The 21,792-nt window shown below is 37.0% G+C and overlaps 1 protein-coding gene across 1 annotated transcript in view; it reads right to left on the reverse strand.

Moving 5' to 3' along the window:
• MYCBP2 (MYC binding protein 2, E3 ubiquitin protein ligase) overlaps positions 1 to 21,792 on the reverse strand; it is a 151,336-nt gene that overhangs the window by 122,224 nt on the left and 7,320 nt on the right. The window contains exons 2-16 of the mRNA XM_026044514.1: positions 20,870 to 21,085; positions 18,473 to 18,626; positions 16,333 to 16,529; positions 15,772 to 16,014; positions 15,448 to 15,519; positions 14,184 to 14,280; positions 11,269 to 11,342; positions 9,687 to 9,825; positions 8,709 to 8,785; positions 7,004 to 7,208; positions 5,644 to 5,808; positions 4,838 to 4,996; positions 3,978 to 4,182; positions 3,214 to 3,359; positions 1,118 to 1,219 (exon numbers count right to left, since the gene is read on the reverse strand). Coding sequence (XP_025900299.1) covers positions 1,118 to 1,219; positions 3,214 to 3,359; positions 3,978 to 4,182; positions 4,838 to 4,996; positions 5,644 to 5,808; positions 7,004 to 7,208; positions 8,709 to 8,785; positions 9,687 to 9,825; positions 11,269 to 11,342; positions 14,184 to 14,280; positions 15,448 to 15,519; positions 15,772 to 16,014; positions 16,333 to 16,482 — 1,834 coding nt within the window. The 5' untranslated portion in view covers positions 16,483 to 16,529; positions 18,473 to 18,626; positions 20,870 to 21,085. The remainder of the gene's footprint in view (positions 1 to 1,117; positions 1,220 to 3,213; positions 3,360 to 3,977; positions 4,183 to 4,837; positions 4,997 to 5,643; positions 5,809 to 7,003; positions 7,209 to 8,708; positions 8,786 to 9,686; positions 9,826 to 11,268; positions 11,343 to 14,183; positions 14,281 to 15,447; positions 15,520 to 15,771; positions 16,015 to 16,332; positions 16,530 to 18,472; positions 18,627 to 20,869; positions 21,086 to 21,792) is intronic.

Here is a 21,792-nt window from a genome sequence, read left to right on the forward strand (position 1 = left end):
CCATTAAAGAAGAAAGCTGGGACACACCAATGTGGGCACCTCAGCACTGCTGGCTGGGCCTAACTCCTGCCAGTACTGCTATGCATCTTCAGTATAAGACAGACTTAACACTACACCTGAGCTCAAARCAGCCTCCCAAGATTTAAAGAAAAATAAATATTATTCTTTTCCACTGGCATAGGAAGTTAAGCTTTGCCTTCGCATCCTTCCCTATTTATGGAAAGACTTCCATGCAAGTTAAATCCAAAAAGTGTCCCACACAGTTCACTGTCTAGCAGTTTAGGAGCTAAATTTGAGCACAGAGCACATTTCATACCCTTCAAAGAAGACTCAAAAATGGTATTTACTCCCACGGGAGAAGCCCATAAAGCAACAATGTTGCTCCTCTTCTCCACAGAAGAGCTTAACAACCGTATCAGCACCCTTCACTAAAACAGGAGTTCAATCGCTCAAAGTCATAATCTCTCATTTATTTACCAAATCTTTCATTTATTTACCACATTAACATCCTGAAGCATTTTAAAAACAGGAGGCATTTTGAAAACCTGTCAAAGCATTTGCATGAAAATCAGCAGCAGCTTCTGAAGCAGGCAATACATATGGACAAGAAAGTTTTAAAATGACAGTATATTTTCTAAAATAGTTTGTTTGCTATAACAGGTTTCTTTCATGCCATTCCAACAGGGGAAAAAATCCATTTATAAAATACAAAACTTTTTTATTATTTATTAAAAACTARCAATTTAACAACATAATTCTTTCATCAAGAATGGCATTAGGCATGCATATAATCATCTCAACTCTTCATATAAGGCAGAATTAGCATCTACTTTAAAAACTACAGTTAAACTAGGAAACAGCAACAAAACTGACTGCATACTCGGTACTTATCTTCATCACTAAAATTCTGATACTAATGAGTAAACTGCGACAAACCCATGGATTTTTCTCAATTTTCAGAGCAAGCTAAACAATATAAGCTACATTTTTAGGTTCAGATATTTGTGTGCAAAATGTATTGGTCCACTGGAGCAAAACCAATTAATTTCCTTTGCTAGGATCTAGCCTAGAAAGCTGGCTGAAACTCCTCAGGCCTCTCGTCCATAAGATCACTTACCTCTCCCCTCTTCCAATCTGTGCCTCCTATTCACACGTTGCCGCTTTTCTTCTTGCCGTAACTGGAGGTGTTCTTCAATATTAACTCCAGGAACAGGGACAGCTACAGCAATTAAGAAAATTAAACATATAAAAACCCTCTTTACAAATCTTTTTTTGTTTGTTTTAAATAGTAATATACTTCAGTAAATGTTACCAAGTAAATCAAAACTTGGGCATACTGCCTGCCCTTTACACGGCTCAGAGGGGATTCAGAAATAAGAAAGGCAGAAGAACAAGTTTCAGATGTTCACGTATCTTAGGCCTCATGTCTAAACCTGCTTATTTTCACAAGTTTGGCACAATTTAAACATCAGTTAACCAAATGCAATATTTTCTTCCCATCAGACACAGATATTTACATTTAGTTATAGGTCACCACAGTTATGTCTTTTTCCTCAAACCTTTTCAGAAAGCACTAAAATTAAGCAGATTTCTGTTTACTTTTAAACATTTGAAACAGATTGGATTTTTTTTTAGTTTAAGAGTACTTCAGCACCATACAGTCTGTGCTTACTAAGCGGTGTGCAATTATTTAAACACAGGCAAATATCAATGTGAATCCTGACATTTCACTCCTTTCCATGATTACCTTTCTCCAAAGTTCCTTCAGCAGCATCTCCCAAATCTTATCATCTTCGAAYAGCCAAATCAGCAGCCCCCCTGCTCCCAGTATCAACTGAAACTGCCTCTGGAAGCTCTGCCCTTTCCCTAGCCATGGCCTAACGAGCTCAGGGCCCGGAGCTCACACTGTGCCCAGGCCGGGAGCCGCCATGCAGCCCATCCCGCTTGGAGAGGCCTCGGCAAGGCAGGGTGAGGCACAGGAAACACCACCGGGAAGCAAAGCTGCTGCCGCCACATTCACCGCGAGGGCAACACTGAGCAAACCGCACTGGCCGTATGCGAGCAAATAATATCTAGGAGTATCTGTGTGAAATCTGTGTAAAATAAGTTGAGAGACCACTGCCAGGTTTTATATAGTTCTTATATTGGGACAGGGGAGGGGAAGAAGGAAATTCCACAGCAAACTTATTTTATGTTACTATTTATTACTATTTTGGAGGAGTTAAAAAAAAAAAAAAAAAGCAAGTATTTTCAGGTCACAAGCCTGGTGATTTTAAGGACTTTTCTACATTAGTTGTCACCTCCACATGGGATTATCATCTAAATATGCATTTAAATATATATAAAAAAAGGAAGAGATGTCAGGGCTATCAAATCTACCCAGAACCTATAACTGCCCGTTTCTGAGTACGAAGAGTAATATATTAGATATGCTTTTATAGCAGATTACTTAAGAAGGCAAGACCCCACTATATATTTGACCAGTTCCATCACACCCATTGCCTTTCCCTGCCTAAGGTAATTTTTTTAGTATTCTTCACATTCCTGACAACTCTTTTTCTCTAGGAATTTCTTAGAGGAAAAAAAGAAGATTTTCAAGTAATGGCATTCCCCATTTCATGAGGAATTTATGTGATATTTTACTGGATTAAAAAAAAAAAGAGAGAGAAAAGGAAAAAACCCACTCTGATAGATTATAGCAAAATTTGAAGGTTATCACAGAAGGGCAAGAACAACATTAGTTTCTGCATTACCATTCTAATGACACAAGCCCTAAGAGCACACACATCAACGGTAAGATCAAGTATAAARTGTTTTACTTACCAGAAAAATCCCTCTTTATGACATCCTTAAGAAAAAAAATCCTGCCTGACAGGCAACATTTTATCCATAGGTGCTATGTTCAAACTGTGACAGATATCTGAAGTTCACGACTTCAAATAAGCTGCACTAATTAAGATACAGAGCCTCATCGCACACTAGGAGCGGCGGGCGGGCAGGCAGGGGGAAATGCAAACGTAAGTTATAACTGAAAAAACACCCTGTTTCAATACTAGCTGGTTAGCCTGTCACAGGGCTTTAAGCTGTATTTAAGGAGTACAAACTGAAGTCTCAAGAAAAAGACACCTACTTAAGTGGAAACAGCAACAACAACATGGAGTAGGGGAGATAAAGGAGGAAACCCAGCCAGCTTGCTCATTTCCCATGACTTACCCAGCAAGAGATCTAAAGGTATCATCTCTTTTACAGCATCAAGGATTCCTCTTTGCCTTGCCTCTTGGCCATCCAGTTCTCTAGCACACGCCTTGCAGCAGCCACATACAGCGCAGCCCGACTCACCTGAGCCACAGCCGCAGATTCTGCAGCAAACAGAGTTGCTTTATCACTACCTTGGTTTTCATGCATTACTGATGCCCCTGGTATTTAAAACATACATTGTTATTTTGTTCYGTCTGTTGGCATGTAGTTCTTCCCAAGAGAAACATGAATTATAGCTAGTTTATATCCTAGATGTGGTTGCAATAACGCCAACAGCATATACTGACCRAAAACACCCTAACTGACACCTCAGCATTAACTTTTCTTCACTTAATTAAAGTACACTATGGGGAAACACAAACAAGGAAACACTGAGCACATGCAGTACTACAGAAGAATCCTTTTCTTACAGGATGAGGAAAGATTACCCCAAAGTCAGCAGCTCTGTCTTGTGGACTACAGTACTTTGTCATCCAGGCAAGAGGCAAACTGTATTATCTATGTGCGACAGCTTTTAGTAAAGCAGAAAGTATACCCTGAACAGATGTAAATACATTTAAAATGAATTATCTGCAATCTTATCAAGTTGTCTTTGAAAATTTTAACCTATTTCTGATTTTAAGAGCATGTATAATTTAAATAAACTTCAGTCTAAAATTGTACACAGCACASAGCAGATGGGTGCACGCTCAACAGCGGCAGCCACCAGGTTTCCTTACCCTCCGGGCACTCTGTCAGGCCTCCCGCTGCTGACRCAGCTGGCTCCATAGCCCGTGCAGTCTCCACAGACAGTGCACACCATGCACTGCTCCAGCTTCCACTTGTGCATGCCTGGGGGACACATCATGGACTTCTCATCTTTTTCATCCAGTTCCTCCTCTAGGTCTTCATCCATTGCTGTTGCCATGTTCTCAACTCCAAAACCTAGTAGGATATTGAAACATCAAAGACCTAGCAGCTTTCCAAGGCCAACAGTGGCTACTGAAGAACACTTAGATGATCTTAAGACACTGAGGCTTTGCACTAGAAATAGCAGTTATACATTTCTATCCACCATTAGACAGATACAGGTATAACAGGCTAGTAATAGGTCTATTACTTGGCATATGTAAAGCATTCCAGGCCTGCAAAGGTGGAACAAGTAGATTCTCACACTGCATTTTAGGAGTGAGGGAAACAGTCACATGCAGAAAACCTGGGGGATACATTCAAACATTCCTGCCCTSCTCAGGCAAACAAGACTGAGGCCAAAAAAGGCAGAAATGTGTAAGAACAGGACAACTCCCCAGAAATATGATTGCAGTGACGAGGTTGGGTTTGTTCATTTGTTTTAAATAAAAGCCCTCTTTCACAGATAAAAGCAAAGCAATGGAGCTGTTTTTTACATAACTGCAGGTTACTATGGACAGAAAACCAGATGCCTGACAAGTGCAGGGAAAGCATTCATTGCCATCTTTAAACACATTGCACACACTAAACTGTAGTATTAGAACTATATTTTGAATAAAATACATAACCGTGTTTTCACTTATCATACTTTCAAGAACAAAAGAAAAGGAGAAAAATCTACATTCCTCACCTTTTCCCCCCTGACTCATGGAACCCGTGTCGCGTCCACATTGTCCTTTATTATTCACACCAAAAGTCCAAACTTCTCCATTTTTCATTAATGCACAGGTGTGGGCTTTGCCCATGGCCACCTGAGTCACAAAGTGCCCTTTCAAATCTGTCACTAAACCTGGGAGACACAAAATATTGAGTGATAAAYAGCAGTTTCTTCCCAAGAAGGAAACTTTCGTAATGATGTAAAGGGATACTGACAACAAGGGGTAAGAGAGAACAGCATAAACACAGAAATGCAAAGAAAATCCCAGATTATTTGTTCTATAAAATAAGCTAAAAACAACTCCCCCTCCCTGAACCCCCAAATCACAACTTCTGAAAAATAATTTTAATCATCATAGTATAATTGGAATTTTTTACCTCTAATATTTTTATTTAGAGAGAGATGTACTCAAAACAAAATATCCTAAGAGCAAAGAAACTTGCAARGCCTGATTATTGCAAGGCCTGCTGCCTCATTTCCACAACTTTTGCCTGTGTGGCCTTCTAATATCTAATAAAATATAACTGATTTTTTGATATAGTAGAAGGGTTTACTTCAATATTTGTTCCCAGCATGTATTGTTCAAAGATTACAAGGAAATTCTCCTCTCTTTCTATCCATCTCTTATATTTCACTGCGTCAGCAGAGATTCTGAAAGCATTTAGAGGAGTAAGAAGTACATAAGTCTCATTTCCCAAGGTTAAAACTTTCTCCCAAATTGATTTCAATTATGCTACTTGAGAAATTACTTTAAGAAGAAGAAAAAAAAAAAGATTTACTTGTACTATCAGAGTAAATGGCATCTTTTCCAAACATGTAGAGTTCTCCATCTTTTGAAATTACAGAACTGCTTCCATTATTGCAAGCTGTAGATATCACAATCTTTCCTTCCATTTTTATTATTTTTTTGGGTTTATAAGGTTTTGACTGTCGTCTACTTTTAGCTTTAACAAAAAAAGAAATCACAAGTCATTCTACAAGACAAACTTTGAAAAAAAATTTTACCACAAACTGTAACATGTTTTATAAGTAGGGGTTAATTTTCAAACTGCTGCTGAAATACTCGGACAATATTGTCTCCTGATCTAGGCTTTTACTGGGTTCTACTGGATTCTCTAAAATGTTCATGTCAACCAAAATCTTGACTCAAGAGGCTTATTTCATTTATGATTCTTCAATATTATCTTTATAGTTTTACATATGTATACAAACACACATGTGCACACACATCCACATACATGTGTGCACATGCACATATATACACACCGCACTGACGTAAAACAGTCGGTCAGTCAAAAAAATTCTCAGGTGGCAACATGGATATCTGTATGTAGAGCAACTTCAAGGTAATGCTACATATTTTGAAGTATTTTTCTTTTGTTAAAGGAATATTAGTATGCATTCTAGTGTAATTATTTCTCAGGAAAAGTATGAAGTTCCTATTTATAAATATATTTCCTAAAATCCTTTTGTCCTCTGAAACTTCTGAAAGCTGCGATTCCATGATTGTTAACCCATGCCCTTCCTCTTACAGGAAAGGATTACCTGGCAAAAATGCTGTTCCCAAAGTTCTCTAAAATAATAACGCAAAGGCACAAGTTTGGTTTTGCAGTTTCAAGATGAAGTGAGGTTGTATTACCTTTTTGATCAAACCTGTCACTCTCTTTTCTAAGAAAAGTTTTAAAACAGCACTCTGGCCACACAGTGCCAACCGTGCTAAAACCAAGCTTAACATCTCTAGCTGGCCAAGATACTGAAACTGCTTGTCAGGACTTATGTCCCAGGTAAAACTCAAGCCCGGTAGCATGAAGTTTATGTAGAAAGCATCACTTTGATAGCATAAAAAATAGGATATATATAATAGCACAGTTCTTCTAACAATCAGTTCTTTTGCTCGAGAACATAACTTCAGAGTTAGATGTTGTGCTCAATCTCTAAACTTTTTTTATGTGGGGCGTTTATTTAAATGCATTTCTCAGAGGTAATCCTAGTAATCAGATCTACTACATAAAATACACCCCCTAATTCCATCAATCAAATGCTTTTAGGGTCTTTAAAAAAATCTTACCCTTTCCTCTCAAATTAACAAGCAGCTAATAGGCTTTTATTAACCACTGATCAAACAAACATAAAACCTACTTGATTCTCCATCCTCTCCTTTACTAGCAGAACCCGTGAAGAAAATACTTCCATCTTCTGCAACAAGTAAGGCATGTGAACCATCATGTCCCACAGAGAACTGAATTATCTTTGGAGATTTTGTGATTGGCAGCTCAACCCATTTGCCTGCTGACGGGCCACCTTGCTTGATTCCAAGGCTCTGATATTTGCCAGTATAATAAATCTAGAAGGAAACAGGAAAGCACTTCCAGTTATGTCACAGCACACAAAAGTTACACCTTCATTTTGAAAGCATAGAGTTTTCAAAATGCTCAGATTATTTCCTGATTTTTATTACACCATTTCAACTTCTATCCTAAATCTATGACTTATAAATTCACAGAGGAAGCATTTTGATCAGGTTCTACTTCTTTCTGCTGGGTCACAGGGTGAGGCATAAACATATTTGTTTTACCAAAAGATCTGAACGCAGAGAATACTGTTCTGAGGAAGCTAAACCCTTAAGAGAGAAATGTTAGGTCCATGTAAAGGCCATATGGTATTTTAACAATAACTTTTTTTTATGCACATTTTACATGAACTTTAGGGCATGCATCATCTAATTATTTATTTTAACTAACTTATTTTCAGTAAACACAGTGGTCACTAAGCACCTAAGCCATAAGATATAATACAATACTTCACGCTAACAAATATAGAACTAAGAACAACTACACTATTGAAAAAAGAACAACAATAAAARAGAAAACAGTTAAGCTAACCTTTGTGGGCCCCTGCAGATGTCTTACATTATGCCCTAGGCAGTGCATTTCATGTTTTAGTATGCCCAACTTACAAGATAAAACCAGGAAATTTGTTCATTTTAATCGAAAGAGCCCAGTCCAAAGATCAGTCAAAGATCAAATGAACCTGTCTCCTCTAATGCCTCAAGAGTCCTGCTTGATCAAACCTTGTATTCTTCATTATTCAATTTTACTAGGAACAAATTAGTTCCCATTATTTATGGCCCTTTTCATTAATGTTGTTTTTTGGATAGATGCATAGTAAAGTTTCTATTCCAACAAAGCAACTGATTTCTGATCAGAAGAAAACCAAGTTCTATGCTTATGTAGGTAAATAAAATATTACTTTCCCAAACTGAAAAAAACCCACAGTGAGAGAGTAAGCAAAATTSTTTTAAATTTCATTGATTATGAAGGTACCTCAGAAAATTTAAACAATCTCCACAGAGAAGAGCTGTCATAATAAATTATTAAGAACAGGCTTAAAGTGAACTGAATCCTTCATACGGAAAAGTCTCAAGATAATGCTCTGCATTGCCTGAAAAATACCAGTCTGGAATTTAAACAAATGACTACTGGTAGGTATTTATGAAGAGACATGCAGARGTTGAAAGTCTGTAAATATGTTAATACACCACTTGCAGAAAAAGGTAACTCCTCTAATTCAATACAGAGAGCCCCACATTGTCTCCAAATGAGACTGACTGTAAAGATACATATTCATAAATAAATTTAAGAATTTAAGATTTCTCAAGGGTGCCAACCCTWCATCTGCTTAAATTTTCAATTAGCCATTTTTATTTTTTTCCTTTGGAGAGGGCCTACAATAGTCATATAAATTCATTCTAACATATTAAGGAGGTAGAAAGGAATTGTGAAAATTCATAGTAATTTATATATATAAAAGCAATCTAGTATTTATTACAAAATGTTTCCAATACCTTTCCACTAGCAGTTTTCATTAGTGCGAATTCTCTTCCAGCACCAAGGACAGCTGATTCCTCATCAAAACCTGTACCTGCACAAGCAACATCTCAGTTAACAGGTGCTTTCACAGCTCATGTTATTCTTTGCCAACCTATCCTTACCACAGATACTCTGTCACTGAAGTCACACCACAGAAAAGGCTCCAAGAAGGCTGCAAGTGGAATGAAGTTTTGCTGCCACAAGATGATTTGCAGGGCTAGACCCCACACAGTTCAGAGGGGAAAAAGAGCTAGTGTAAAAACAGAAAAGTAACTGCACTTGATTACTACTGTGTATGTCCTCTTCAGGGAGTACATCTATACAAACATCTTTGCCTTTTCTTCTGAGAAACGCAGCAGTCCAACAGAGTGCCAGGGCAAAGCAAATGCCAAGTGATATTTCTCCAAAATACTTTAAGCACTAATGACATTTGCAGCTCAAATTCTGATGTGAGCATAAGTTTCCAAGCATTTTGTATCATTCAATACCTCCACTTTCCATTAATCTAACCAGCAGTCCTTTAAACTTTTGTAAAATTTATCCTATGGCAATRAGCTGCATAGCTTAACTACATGTTTTTATGAGCATTCTTGTAAGTCAAGAATTCAAATTATTTATTTATTCTAAACTGGAAGCAAATACTGGAATGCCAGCTACTACTACATTTAATTAGAAAGCTACACCAATTCCCTGAATAGCACCATAGGCACTCATTTCAAACAGCAGTCTTTCTGTATGGGTCACTATAACTATGTGGGTCTATATCACTAYGTGGTTTCTATATGGGTCACTACAGACCATGATGATTCCATCTTTCAGCAATTTTAAAACCCCCATACTTTTCCACATGTTGATCTTGGTGTTTTACCTTCTTACACCTATCTGCAGCCAGTARAGGGAAGGACAGTGATTCAGTTGTATTAATTACCAGTTATTAAAAGAAGAGCACTTACTGATAATGTGCAGATCTTTCTCCAGATCAAACAAGGAGATACCACAGGCATGTAAGCATTTTCTTGCAAGCTTAAGCTGCAGTTCTTGCTGCAGTACTGGCTCAGTGCTTGTTGCAAATATTCGAACTACAAAGCCATCCTGCAATAAACAAAGTATTCACTTCATTCTGCACAACAAACACATTCAATTACTTATCATGACCTAGGTGCACCTTGTATATTAATATTACAGTTCATTTTATGAGATAACACACTGCAAGTTACATTTAATATAGAGGAAAAAATTGGTAACAAAACAAGAGTGGCAAACAAGATGAGCTGAAGAAAACCCTCTAACAAAGCTTGAAATCAAAGTATTTCTGCTATGTTAGAAAAACAGTGAACCGCTATAGAAATGACTAACTCAATTTCACTTATATATACACACACACTTACATATATGTGTACGTATATCTATAAAACATATATGTATATATGTGTTATATATGTATATACATATATGTGTTATATATACACACATACGTATATGCCATATACATGTATATGACATACATACGTATATGCCATATACATGTATATGACATACATATATGTATATGACATATACGTGTGTATGTGTATATATAATGTTATATACATAACAATTATTTCCATCTACTTGTTAAGCCCTCAGTTTCTCCCAATCTCAGAACTGGTAAGCACTTCAAGAGCGAGTACATTAAACTGTAGTCAAGAACAGGTTTCTCCTCATGGGTGCTGATACTTAACTGGATAACTGGAAATAAAATTCTCATTCCTGTATTACAGTAAGTAACCATAATTATGCTACTATTTAAAAGTGCTCTCTTAAGTGAGATGTGTAAAACTATTTATGGATTTCTAGGTATCTGCATTTGAATGGCAAATGGGGCAGTAGAATAATTCATTCAGGCTCCTTGTAGACATATGTCTGCCACCTCCAGACCCACTCCACAGCATTAAACCCCATTCCTCTACCCTAAGTCCTCTCACCAGCAAAAATAAACCAAACAAAAATATCTACAACAACCAGTGGTCTGCCCAGAACTGTGAATACAGTTACTGCCCATCAGACAAAATAGAGAATAATCGTGTTTTGCCTTCAGTAAATTAGCCAATAATTAATTTTCATACAAAGTCTACTGGAAAGTAGCATTTTTAACACCTCTTCTATCAAATCTAGCTGAAGTTGACTGAGTACAAAAGTAATTACAAGAAATTTAATTAGACAGAAGTTAAGCACTAGGAAGCTTATCCCAGAGAGACCCTGTAGATGAATAAGCTAAAAAAAAAAGTTATTTCAGGGATATTTTTTCCCCAGAAACAAAAGCATGAAGTTGTTTTTAAAACCTACCTGCACAATCATGTTTCATCACAATCATACATATGAATAAAATAAATAAAAGGCTCATCAGGTGCATACACAGCAATTTCTCATTATCTACACGGATTTCTGATTTTTTGCTAGTCCGAGTCAAATATTTAATCATAGGTAACTTCACACATTTTATAAAATGGTAGTACCAGGTGAGGGAGAACAAGTTTACCCACATGTTGCACTTACATCTCTCGATGCTGCTATCTGATTAATATATTCGCCATCAGTGAAGAGGATATTCTGCCCTTCGGTATGGCAATCTGAGGGACAAAGATTGAGTGCACTGCATTAGTTTACATGAACACACCCTGTCCTTTGCTTTTGCCCAGTTCACTGTCACTACGACTAAGACAGATCTAAGGACAGACAATCAGTGTCAGTACCTTTAAAAAGTTAATTTTGTTGTCCAGTACCTAAAATTATGGACATAGATTACAATCCAACTTGTCATTATTCATCTAATGTTTTCAGTTGTTTATACATTTTGTTGAACTAACCACTGAAAACAGATCAAGGGAAAACATCAGGCATTTACTGTAAACAGTTCAGTCTTTTCTGCCCATATTAGGGGAAAAAAATAAAGATCCTTTTCTCTACAAATCTAAGAGTACAAACCTACATAATCTCTTCTCCCCTTCTTGTTCCTTGATGGAGCTAGTAAGAAAGACTGTGCAAAAATAGCAAGTTAGTGTTCTTTTTTGTTTGATTACACACAGTAAAGACCTCCAAAAAGAACACAGGATAATTGCTTCATGATCTGAATACCTGCATCGCAACCTCAACCAAGATACAGTAGCAATCAGTTCATCAAACTTAGCACTAGACGAAGCACACAAAATGCACTTCCAGCACAACCATCAGGATAGGTAATTTTTGCTAGGTAGGAAGAGAGCTTTCTTTATTAAAACTGGWAGAAGTATTAATGAAGCCCAAAGCTTGTTTACTATTGCCAGCTGTGTTTCTTAGTCCAAAAGAACAGCTTACTAAGGACAGAAGATGCACAAGGTTCTCCCATCCTGCAGTGGTAGATCTAGGGTGAGCAACTTCCCCTTTAGAGTCCATAGGCATGAATCCCTTTGTGAACAAGCAGCAAGGGAAATAACAGATAAAGTGTAGAGTATTTCTGAGTATCCTACAGTCCGTTGCTGCAGTGTTACATATGAGTTTGGATCTCAGAGGTGTTAGGATCTCTTGAATGGTTAAGAGTTACGAGCTAACACAACCCTAATTGTTGAGGACACAGGGTTTAGTAAGGTTTTTTTTTGTGGGGTTGGTTGTTTTGGGGGAGGGTAGAAAAGGGAAAATGGAACAAGAATTTCTCTTTTTTGTTCCGTTCAGTTAATGTTCTTCAGAAGACTTCCTAAGCCTCAGCACCCAAGCAGATGAATCCAGTGGAACCATTAAATACCAAGCTAATGGGGAGAGAAGAAAATAGAAGGCAAATGATGTATCTGCAAAAGCAAGGTAGTACAAGATGTGTCAAAGAGCTAGCAGTTCTTATGACCAACTGTAGTCTTCCTCAATCTGTCTTTGAAAATCATTCTGGAAACCAAGAAAATACATCAAAGGTTTCTATCTGGAGTTTACTATAGCAGAAAAGACTCACGTCTTACCTAAAGAAGAAGCTAAAACCTAAGTACAGGCAAGTGTTAATCACAGCCTTGCTACAGGCTTCAAGAGATTATGACTCAAGTATCACCTTCAAACAACCAGAAGTGGTTAAGTAACATTTACATTTGTCCTAGCCAAAACGACAAGGCCTTATCTGCCCACAGTATAACACTGTATGATACATTTATGTGCGCACAGAAAGCAGGACAACCCAAGCTCAAGAGCTGAAACGAAAACAGTTGCTACGAGCCACATCTTCTAGACTTTTTTTGACACTTTCACAAACCTTACAAAAAGCACTTGTGTGAGGGAGCTTGACGGATTTATGAATGGATATTCCCATAGTTGTAATATTTGCTTTTGCAGTTACGGATTGAGAGGGAGTGGTGTTTTTTTTTGTTTTGTTTTGTTTTTTTAGAAGTTATGCCAGTGGCTTTGTGAAACACAAAGAAGCTGTCTTGCAGAACGGCACTTGTTTTGGCTGCAATTTGCAAAAGAAATTTAACTTCTCTGAGGTGCAGACTGCAAATGTGCTTGAGTATCTCAAGACTGGTATGAAGAACACCCATTTATTTGTCAACCATAACATAAACTAAGGACCTCAAGGGTCCTTAAGGAGAAGAAAGTGGAAAAGCAATCCCAGCAACACAAATCCCAGAGTCGGGTCCTTGAACACGACTCACCCAAATGTCACCTACAGCTGAACAAAGACTAAACAGTTTATATAGAAGCTCATATTCCAAAGGCTTTACAAAAGGTTACACAGACTAGATTTCATAACCATATGTTGCTTTAAAGAAAAAACTATTTATGTTTGAAATATAGAACTCCACAGAGTTTTTCCATCAGTTCTTCCTTATGTCAGAATGTCACATTTTCTTCTGATCTACAAAAAAAGTCTGTCATTGTTTGATAGAGAGAGAATTACATCCCCCATCAGCTGTTTACAGGAGAGGTTAAGAATAGATGTTTTCCCTAGGGAGGTCACTGAAGCACATTCAGGAACATACTCATTTTCTAAATAGAGACACTGATTATAATGTTCCTATATATAAAGAAAAAGAACAAGCACCACCACAAGCCTTCCCCTCCACCCCCCTTCCATTTAAACATTTTTGCTTTCTGGATATATCTTTATTAAAAACAACAGCCTTGACCATAGCTGATAAGCATCTAGACCTGAAAGATACTGGGAGCAAGGTCATATGTAAGCCAACTGCTCAACGCCTGAGCTAGAAACAAATAAAACTTCTTTAAAGGGCAGTTAAACACCTGGAGTCTTTCCATTAAGATGACTAAACACCCTAAAAAGTTCTTTCAGGAGCTGGAGTAGCTTTAAGACCTCTGAATGAAAAACAGTAACTAGTCACATCAGACTTGCAAAAAGTAGTTTCGTTCCAATCTCAAAAACATCTTTTTCTTCTGTTCACCTGAAAACACAGAGCATGCAAACAGCAAACTACCACCACCTTCACTGTTGAGTTTCATACCTGGCAAAGCAACGGTCCCATCTTGTTCCAAAGTCTCAGGGTTTATTCTTATGGCTGTCATACTGTGATTATTCACATCTCTGTATAACAAATAGCCCTGGTAAAAATAAAAACACACTGGTATGAAAAATCCTCCAATACATCAACTGATGCAGTAACCAGTTTACAAGGTTTCTCAGTAAAAAAGATGTCCTTGCTTAGAACTATGTGTAATAAACCTGAAATGCAAGTGTACTTTGGGTGTGCACATCTTCCTATAAATACAGACTGTGTTTAACCTTTTTCCAACCAGGTATTACAGAGGTAGAGCCACTGTATGACACATTTGTCGCACACACCTGAGTAAATGCCCAAAAAATAGTATAATTTATAGTCCACAAATGTATAGCCGGTATTTCAAATGCCCAAAAATGAAACTATAGTGAAATTGTATGGTTTATATTGCTTTCCAATAAGATTAAAAAATAAACTTTTGAATATGTACCTCCTGCCACATTTGTATTACATCAGTTTCAGTGATATAGCAGTTCTAATAGTAAGTAAACTCTGATTTCACTCAGTTGCTAATAAAAATAGAAAATAAAATCTGCTGTATTTCCAAAATGCAGCATTCTCTCAAACTGCAATTTCTGAGCACTTCATGGAAACACGATTCTAACCCAATTCACTATCTAGTGAATTGTATAGGATGTATATGCATATTCTATCATGCAAAGGAAAGGGTGGTTGATATTCCGAAAAGCTAGCCATGTTTTATATATATATATATATATAAAGTTTTTTATATATATAACATAAAAAATAAAACTATTTATACACACACATATCTGTGTGTGTGTACATATATGTACACACACACACACACACACACCTTTTCCTTTATATTTAAGATCTCCATCAATTACTTATTATAAATAGCTATTTTTACTATCTAGAAATTGTATTCTGCTGTTTTGTTATGACAGCACAAATAGTGACATGGATGTAAAAATGTAAGACCCCATCAAGACCAACTGCACATTAAGACCAACTGCTCAGCTCACAAATCTAAACGTTAAACCATCGTACTCTGAAAAAGTGTTAGTGACACCACAAATAAATTACACTTTTCATTAATCCTTTCTATAAACCAGTACATGTAAGTGCTCCCCATCTTTTACAATCATACTAAATACATACAGTCATACAGTCATGCAAGTGTACCAAATGCAAGCTCTACTTAAATTACACATTTGGCCAGGGAGTGTTCCCAGTATTCACTTACCTGAGCAAAACCTAGCCAGGATTTTTTTTCCTTTCTGTTTTTGATGCGGGATGTTGAATTGTATATATGGCCCTGAAAAGGAAAAATGAAAAACTAATAGTTTAATAAGTGTCAGAAGAACAATTTTACAGTTATTTAATGATTTTGGTAACACTATCTTCAACGATACTGAGAATTTACGAAAATAAAAATGCTCACAGAAATCATGGGAACAGTTTGCAAAAGAGCCAATCATTTGAAAGCTACAAAAAGTTTTAAAAGCAACAGGACATCATGAAAGATAATACTTTAACTGTCATTCACCTAACATAAGAATCACCTTACCCTCACTGTTCCACTATATCCAGAGCCGATTTTGTAAAGTCCATCTTTACATAAGAGATAAAGGAAAAAGCCATCACTCTGAAGTAGGCACTGGTCGTCATCATCTACACATATTTCTTTCAATGGCCATTTGTGCATGAGGGCTGCTTTCTTTATCCCATTACTGAACCAGTCCTGGATTTGGATCTTGCCTACCAGAACAGCCTGTACACTCCTCTGAAGAGAGTTTAAAATGGTTGGCACCTAAACAGTAAGATAACATGATCAGGACACTTGCATCACAGTATTTTTCATTAGATAATAGAACTATTAAAAAAAAAAAAAACACCCACACATTCATGCTTATATTCATGCTACAAAAAAACACTGGTCCATTTTATATGTTTATATGCTGTGATAAATATTTATATATAAACATATGTATTTCCTGCTCAAGAGAGACAGAGAAACACCTATCTCAGAAATGGTAAGAAAAGAAGGTAACTGAATTTGCAAGCTAAATTTTCAGAGAACCCGTGTACATTTACACTAAACTCCAGATAAGAAGTTTTAGTGCCAGACCTGAATGGTTTGACAAGCATGGCTGCCGTTGTTGGTGAGGATGGCAGAGATGGCTTGCAACGTTCGTCCTGTCTCTCCCCACGCAGCCACCAAACTGAAGAGGCAAGCGCAGGAAAGGGCTGTCAAGGACTGTCCTGTGCTGTCATTCATTCCTGTGCTTCGGACAGTTATCTCCAGAAGCAGCTGGAATAGGGATTCTGCAAGCAAAACACAAAAATTACATCAGAGACGAGGCACTAAACCATAGTAAACAGATTTTCAATCAATGAGATCAATATTGAACCTCCAAAATACAGTGTGCATCTTTCCTCAGCCATTAAGCTAACACCATTTTCAGTTTTCCCCTCTATACTGCACTACTAAAGTTATGAACAAGAGAGAACAAGGGCACTACAGCGCTACAGARTAACAGTTTTGCCCTACAAAAATCACTACAACTCCAATTATGCATTTTAATATGAGCATTTACTTTCTCATCACAAAAATAATTTAACAGTAAACATGCATGTACATAGCGAACCTCTTCAAAAGCATCTGACCTAAAGGTCAGGAGATTCTAAGAGATTCTAAGGTAAGAAGCTTTCTCTCTTGCCATCAAGTATATGGGCTTATCGCAATGGTCTTGAAACATGAATCAGTTTCCAATTTCAAAGCAGACACCCAATAACACAACTTAAATGCAACTTTACTCTGAAAAAGAGAAACATTTTATTCTTTCAAGTGCAATTTTTATGCAAGTGCAAGATATTGCACGTTCATCATCTCCCATCAACATCTAAAGGTGCGTCTAAAACTATGCAATTTCTTGAGCAGAAGACAGTTTCTAATATTACTGATTCCTCCTTTTCTTTAGCTACTGATCAGTGGCAGTAAAGAAACATAAAGCATCTTCCKTAGACAGCTGTGAAACAGTTATTCTTAAACTTTTTTTGCCTTTTCTATTGGAAAAGGCCAGTCTTGATATTCACAAGGACTCAGAAACCCCTCAATCCTTCTGTCACTGTGGAAGACTTAATAATTAATGGACTAAAAATAACTGTTTACCTGCCCAGTCAAGCTAGCTCAACACTGAGATTAAATGGAGATCCTGACCAACACTTGTCTGATCTTTACAGTCAAATTACATTGCTCATCAATTAGCATTTTAAAACAGTACCTTGAACGTTATTTTTACCGTATGTTTTATTTTTAAGCACTGTTTAGTGACTGCMTATCTATATCAAATCAAGATACATGTAAAAGTCTACCTCAACTTTTATGACAGTAAATGCAAATAATCACTGTAAGGCAATAATAAGCAAAACCAAGCTTTTTTTAATGCTGTGTGCAATAGCTTTATATAGCTTCAAGGCTATGTAAAAACTTGATCAAGTAAATTACTATTATCTTTGGAAARAGAACACTGTTGAGCCATAACATAGGCAGGCATAGCTAGGAAGTCTAACAGTTGTTTGTTTAAATAAGAAAAGCAAACGTTACAGCCTGTCTTTCCTTGCAATTCTATAAACCAATGAAAACTATGGTTACTGCCAGGGGATAGATATATATCCAGAGTCATTAAGAGTTGGACTTTTATTTTCCATACCACTAAAAGCAAAAGGAAATTCCAGACAAACATCAAAATAGTATGCGAAAGCAGCAAAAACAAGAATTCTAACAATTCACACAGCTTTATATAAATTCTAATGTAATATTAAACAGTCAAGAGATAGAATAAAGCAGATTAGGACAGTTCTCTGTAGAATTATTCTCTTTCCATTAAGACCAAATATTTTAGATATTCAGTAAAGCAAATTAATCTCAATTTATTAGGCTACTAGGTTACTAYATTTCAGTGAAACATCACGTTACACAAGTAGAAATTATGTGGGTTTTGTTTGTTTTTTTAAAAAACCCCACACCTTTACACGTCAATATTTTTGTTCTGTAAAAGGTTAATGGGAAGACAGTAGTTACAAACCCCACAAGGAGAAATATTCTAGAACCAAGTCAGTCAGTGCAGAACAGAAAATAAGTGAGAAAATGCTACTGCTGCCCAACTGGTTGCTAGAACCATTTCTTTCTATGCTCCTTCTACAAGATAAAATAAGAGGGTGGAAAATAAAGTAAAATTGGGAGCAAGGAGCAAGAAGAGTATTACCAAGGACTTCAGGAGGCTCTGACTGGAGGCCTTCTGGCTGTTGGCCCTGGAGCACATTAAGTAGGGCTTGTAGACTCCTGAGACACAAGGATGGGTGAGAAAATCTTGTCTCCTTTATCAGCTCAAAGACTTCACATAAACCAACTTCAATGATCTAAAAAAAAAAAAAAAGTACAAGGTATTATAGGATATTTGATAACAATGCTTTTGGATCTTCATCAATAATGGTGCATCCCAAAGTTTACAGGACAGACTAGTTATTTGAGTAACACTAAGTAACACAGAATTTAACAGTAACTCAAAAGAAAGAAACCAACCCTAAATCTACTTAAACAGCTGTAACAGTAAATATTAAGCAAAATGTCAGTTGASTGATATTTCATTTCTCACTGATTCTGGTACCACTAATACTTGCCCCTCCTTCCTGAAGGGTCTCACTCCTGCCTTTGAAAAATTGTTTTACCACCTGTTTGACTGTTGGAAGAAGAATAACAATAAAACCAAATCAAGTCTCCAAAGTGCAACAACAATTTTCCTGCAGACTGCATCTTTCATTTCCCTCCTCTCCTCTGAAGGAACGAAACACATGCATGGAATCCACAGGAAAAAAGAAATGCCAGCAAAATGATGGCATGGATGGCTTTGCTMGGATCCCTAATCTCGCATAGCCTGCAGGCTAAAGAATAAGATGCACTGCAGTACGAGCCTAGAAACTTCCTTTTCAGTGACAATATTTCTAAAATAAATCTAAGAATTTGTATCTGATCTTCAAACAGAAGACCTGTTTCACAGATAACAGAGGCAGCTGGAGAAAGAATGAAAATAACACAAAAAAAAAAAATTTGGAAAGCTTTCACTTCAATAGTGATTAACTTGTAATCAGCAATAGACATTTACATAGGAAATTATCCAAATCTACGCAGATTTTATTTAGTATCTGAGCGAACAGATTGGACAGGTTTCTGTAAACAGGTCTCTTCACTTTCATGCCCACTATTAAACTGCCAGACAGACTCAGGTAACGTGGATTTAACAGAGGAAAAACAGTCAGCAAACACGTTACAAAACTCAGTGCTGCGTCACTGTAAACCAGAGAGGTTGGCACGTTCATTTAGTGCTCAGCTGAGAGGAAGCCCAACGGGGCATCCCACAGCCAGGACCCCTCTTTTACAGCCCCAATGCTCCTTCTTCACTTTTCTCCCCTGAGGTTACACGTGTGTTGGCAGGAGAGCAGGGGAGGCAAATGCAGCCCAGGAGCCGAGGCTGAGAAAAATCCACTCCGAGCTACACTGAGGCAGAAGGTACTCAAAATATGAGCATTGTTAATAAAACAACAAACCTTCCTCCCAAATCTGTATATTTAAAGGCAAAATAAATACATATATATACATATATATATATCTACAAGACATCATAAACTTTTTTCTCCCGGCTCTCTGACCACTCTGTGAGCTGCTGCCATCTCCATTTCTGTGGGTCTCATCCTGCCAGCTTTTACTGACACTCACTGCACATCCATCCCCTTGGCTCTTTTTGCTCTTTGAGACTTAAAAGCATCATAGAGATGATTCTCTATGATCCATAAGTAACAGCTAATAAAAAAAAAAAAAAAGGACCAAAAAGGTACACTTCAAAAGGTCTCACCCACACTACCGCTTTATTTCCTTTAATATCTTCCTCAATTGCATGACTGCATTAGCCTGCATTAATTTATGTTTTAAGAATAACGACATAATACATTTACTATTCTGCATTATATGTATACACACAGTCCATACAGTTAGCACTCTCCAATTGAATTTTAAAAGACTTAAAATGTTTCTAAAGACAGCAACTGTTCTTTTTTTTTTCTGTTACAACTTGAAAAGCTGTTACAACTTTTAAGCTCTGACACCGTCAACAGCAGCAACCTTTTACTTTCCACATGCAAGTGATTTTTCTGTGGTCATTTCACACTCTGAGCATGCCCTACTTCCAGAACCATTTTGGAATTTCAGGCTATCTTTTAATTAAAAACCAATCTAGCTTTGTAAAGTTTTAAATTAAACATCTGTAAGAACTTGTTGTCTCACTGAAAATTACATTAGGTAATTACGCTAGGTAATTAACTAATGTTACGTAACTAAGTTTTTCTAATTCAGCAAAGACATGGAGTCAAGAAGTTCTTGTAGGAAAGATGTGTTTCCTTCCGCTGAGGACTACAAATGTTTTCATGCATTTGACAATCCCACCTGCAAATGATTCTGTATTAGATGGAGCATGAATATAAGAAGTCCTATTTCCCAAGCAGCTAATTTAGGAAGCTTTTCATTTGCCACTCTACAAAGAACAGAATGCTTTTAAACTCCTCACACTTGAAATGGTGCCCAGTTACTTGCCTGGTGCCCAGTTACTTGCCTTTGGAAGTTTAATGGGTGGCTCTTTGGATTCCTCCTCTTCATCGCTGTCCGAATCCCCGCTCTGTACACTGTTCTTGGAAGCCAACAATACGGACGCCTCCTTTTTTTGCCACTCCAAAACACAGTGGCGAACGTTGCAGTAAACATTAAAAGCTGAAGGGTTGCTGTGTAATCTGATATCTGGAACAGTTATTGTACTCTCTAGGTTCTCTGTCTGAAAAACAGGTTTTTTATTTATTTTTTAACAGGAAATAAAATTCTGTTTTGCATGAGGTTTATTAGCAGTTTCAAGTCACCAAAGAAATTTCAAAACAAAGGTAAATTATCTTTACCATCTCACATTAACTCTGGCCAATCAAGTGATTCTCAAACTAGTGCCTTCACAGGAAGGTTCAGTCCCCAAGTACATTTTAAGTAGAGGAAAAAAAAGAGGAAGAGGAAGAAATCTCCAAACTTTCTACCTAGCTTCACTCCCTATCTCGCATAACTCAATTAGGGCACTAAGGATGGGAAACAAACAGGGCCAAAGGCAGTTCAGACTTGGGAACTGTCCATGTTGTCTAATATTGACTGTCTGATTTCAAATGCATCTGGAGGACTTCTTACTCCTGCATTTTAAGAGACAGATAGGTACTTAATGTGGTCATTCACAGTGCAGAGAAGTACACAGCAAATTATGTTACAGAGATTTGGACTAGATCAGAGGGTCAAATTACACATATGTGAGAGAAGTGACAGGAAAGGATTTTAAGCTACTGGGGAAAAAGTACAAAGTTTGAGAACCACTGAACTGGATAACATTTAAATTAGGCAATTTACTTTAATATGGTATAACTTTGTGCATCATAGTAATGATTTTTAATGCATTTTTATCTGTATATGAGCTTTAATTATTACAAGAAATAATACGAGCTAAGTTAG

The sequence above is a fragment of the Nothoprocta perdicaria genome, unplaced genomic scaffold, assembly GCF_003342845.1.
Source record: "Nothoprocta perdicaria isolate Ctin4 unplaced genomic scaffold, notPer1 scaffold_37, whole genome shotgun sequence".
NCBI classification, from domain to species: Eukaryota; Metazoa; Chordata; class Aves; order Tinamiformes; family Tinamidae; genus Nothoprocta; species Nothoprocta perdicaria.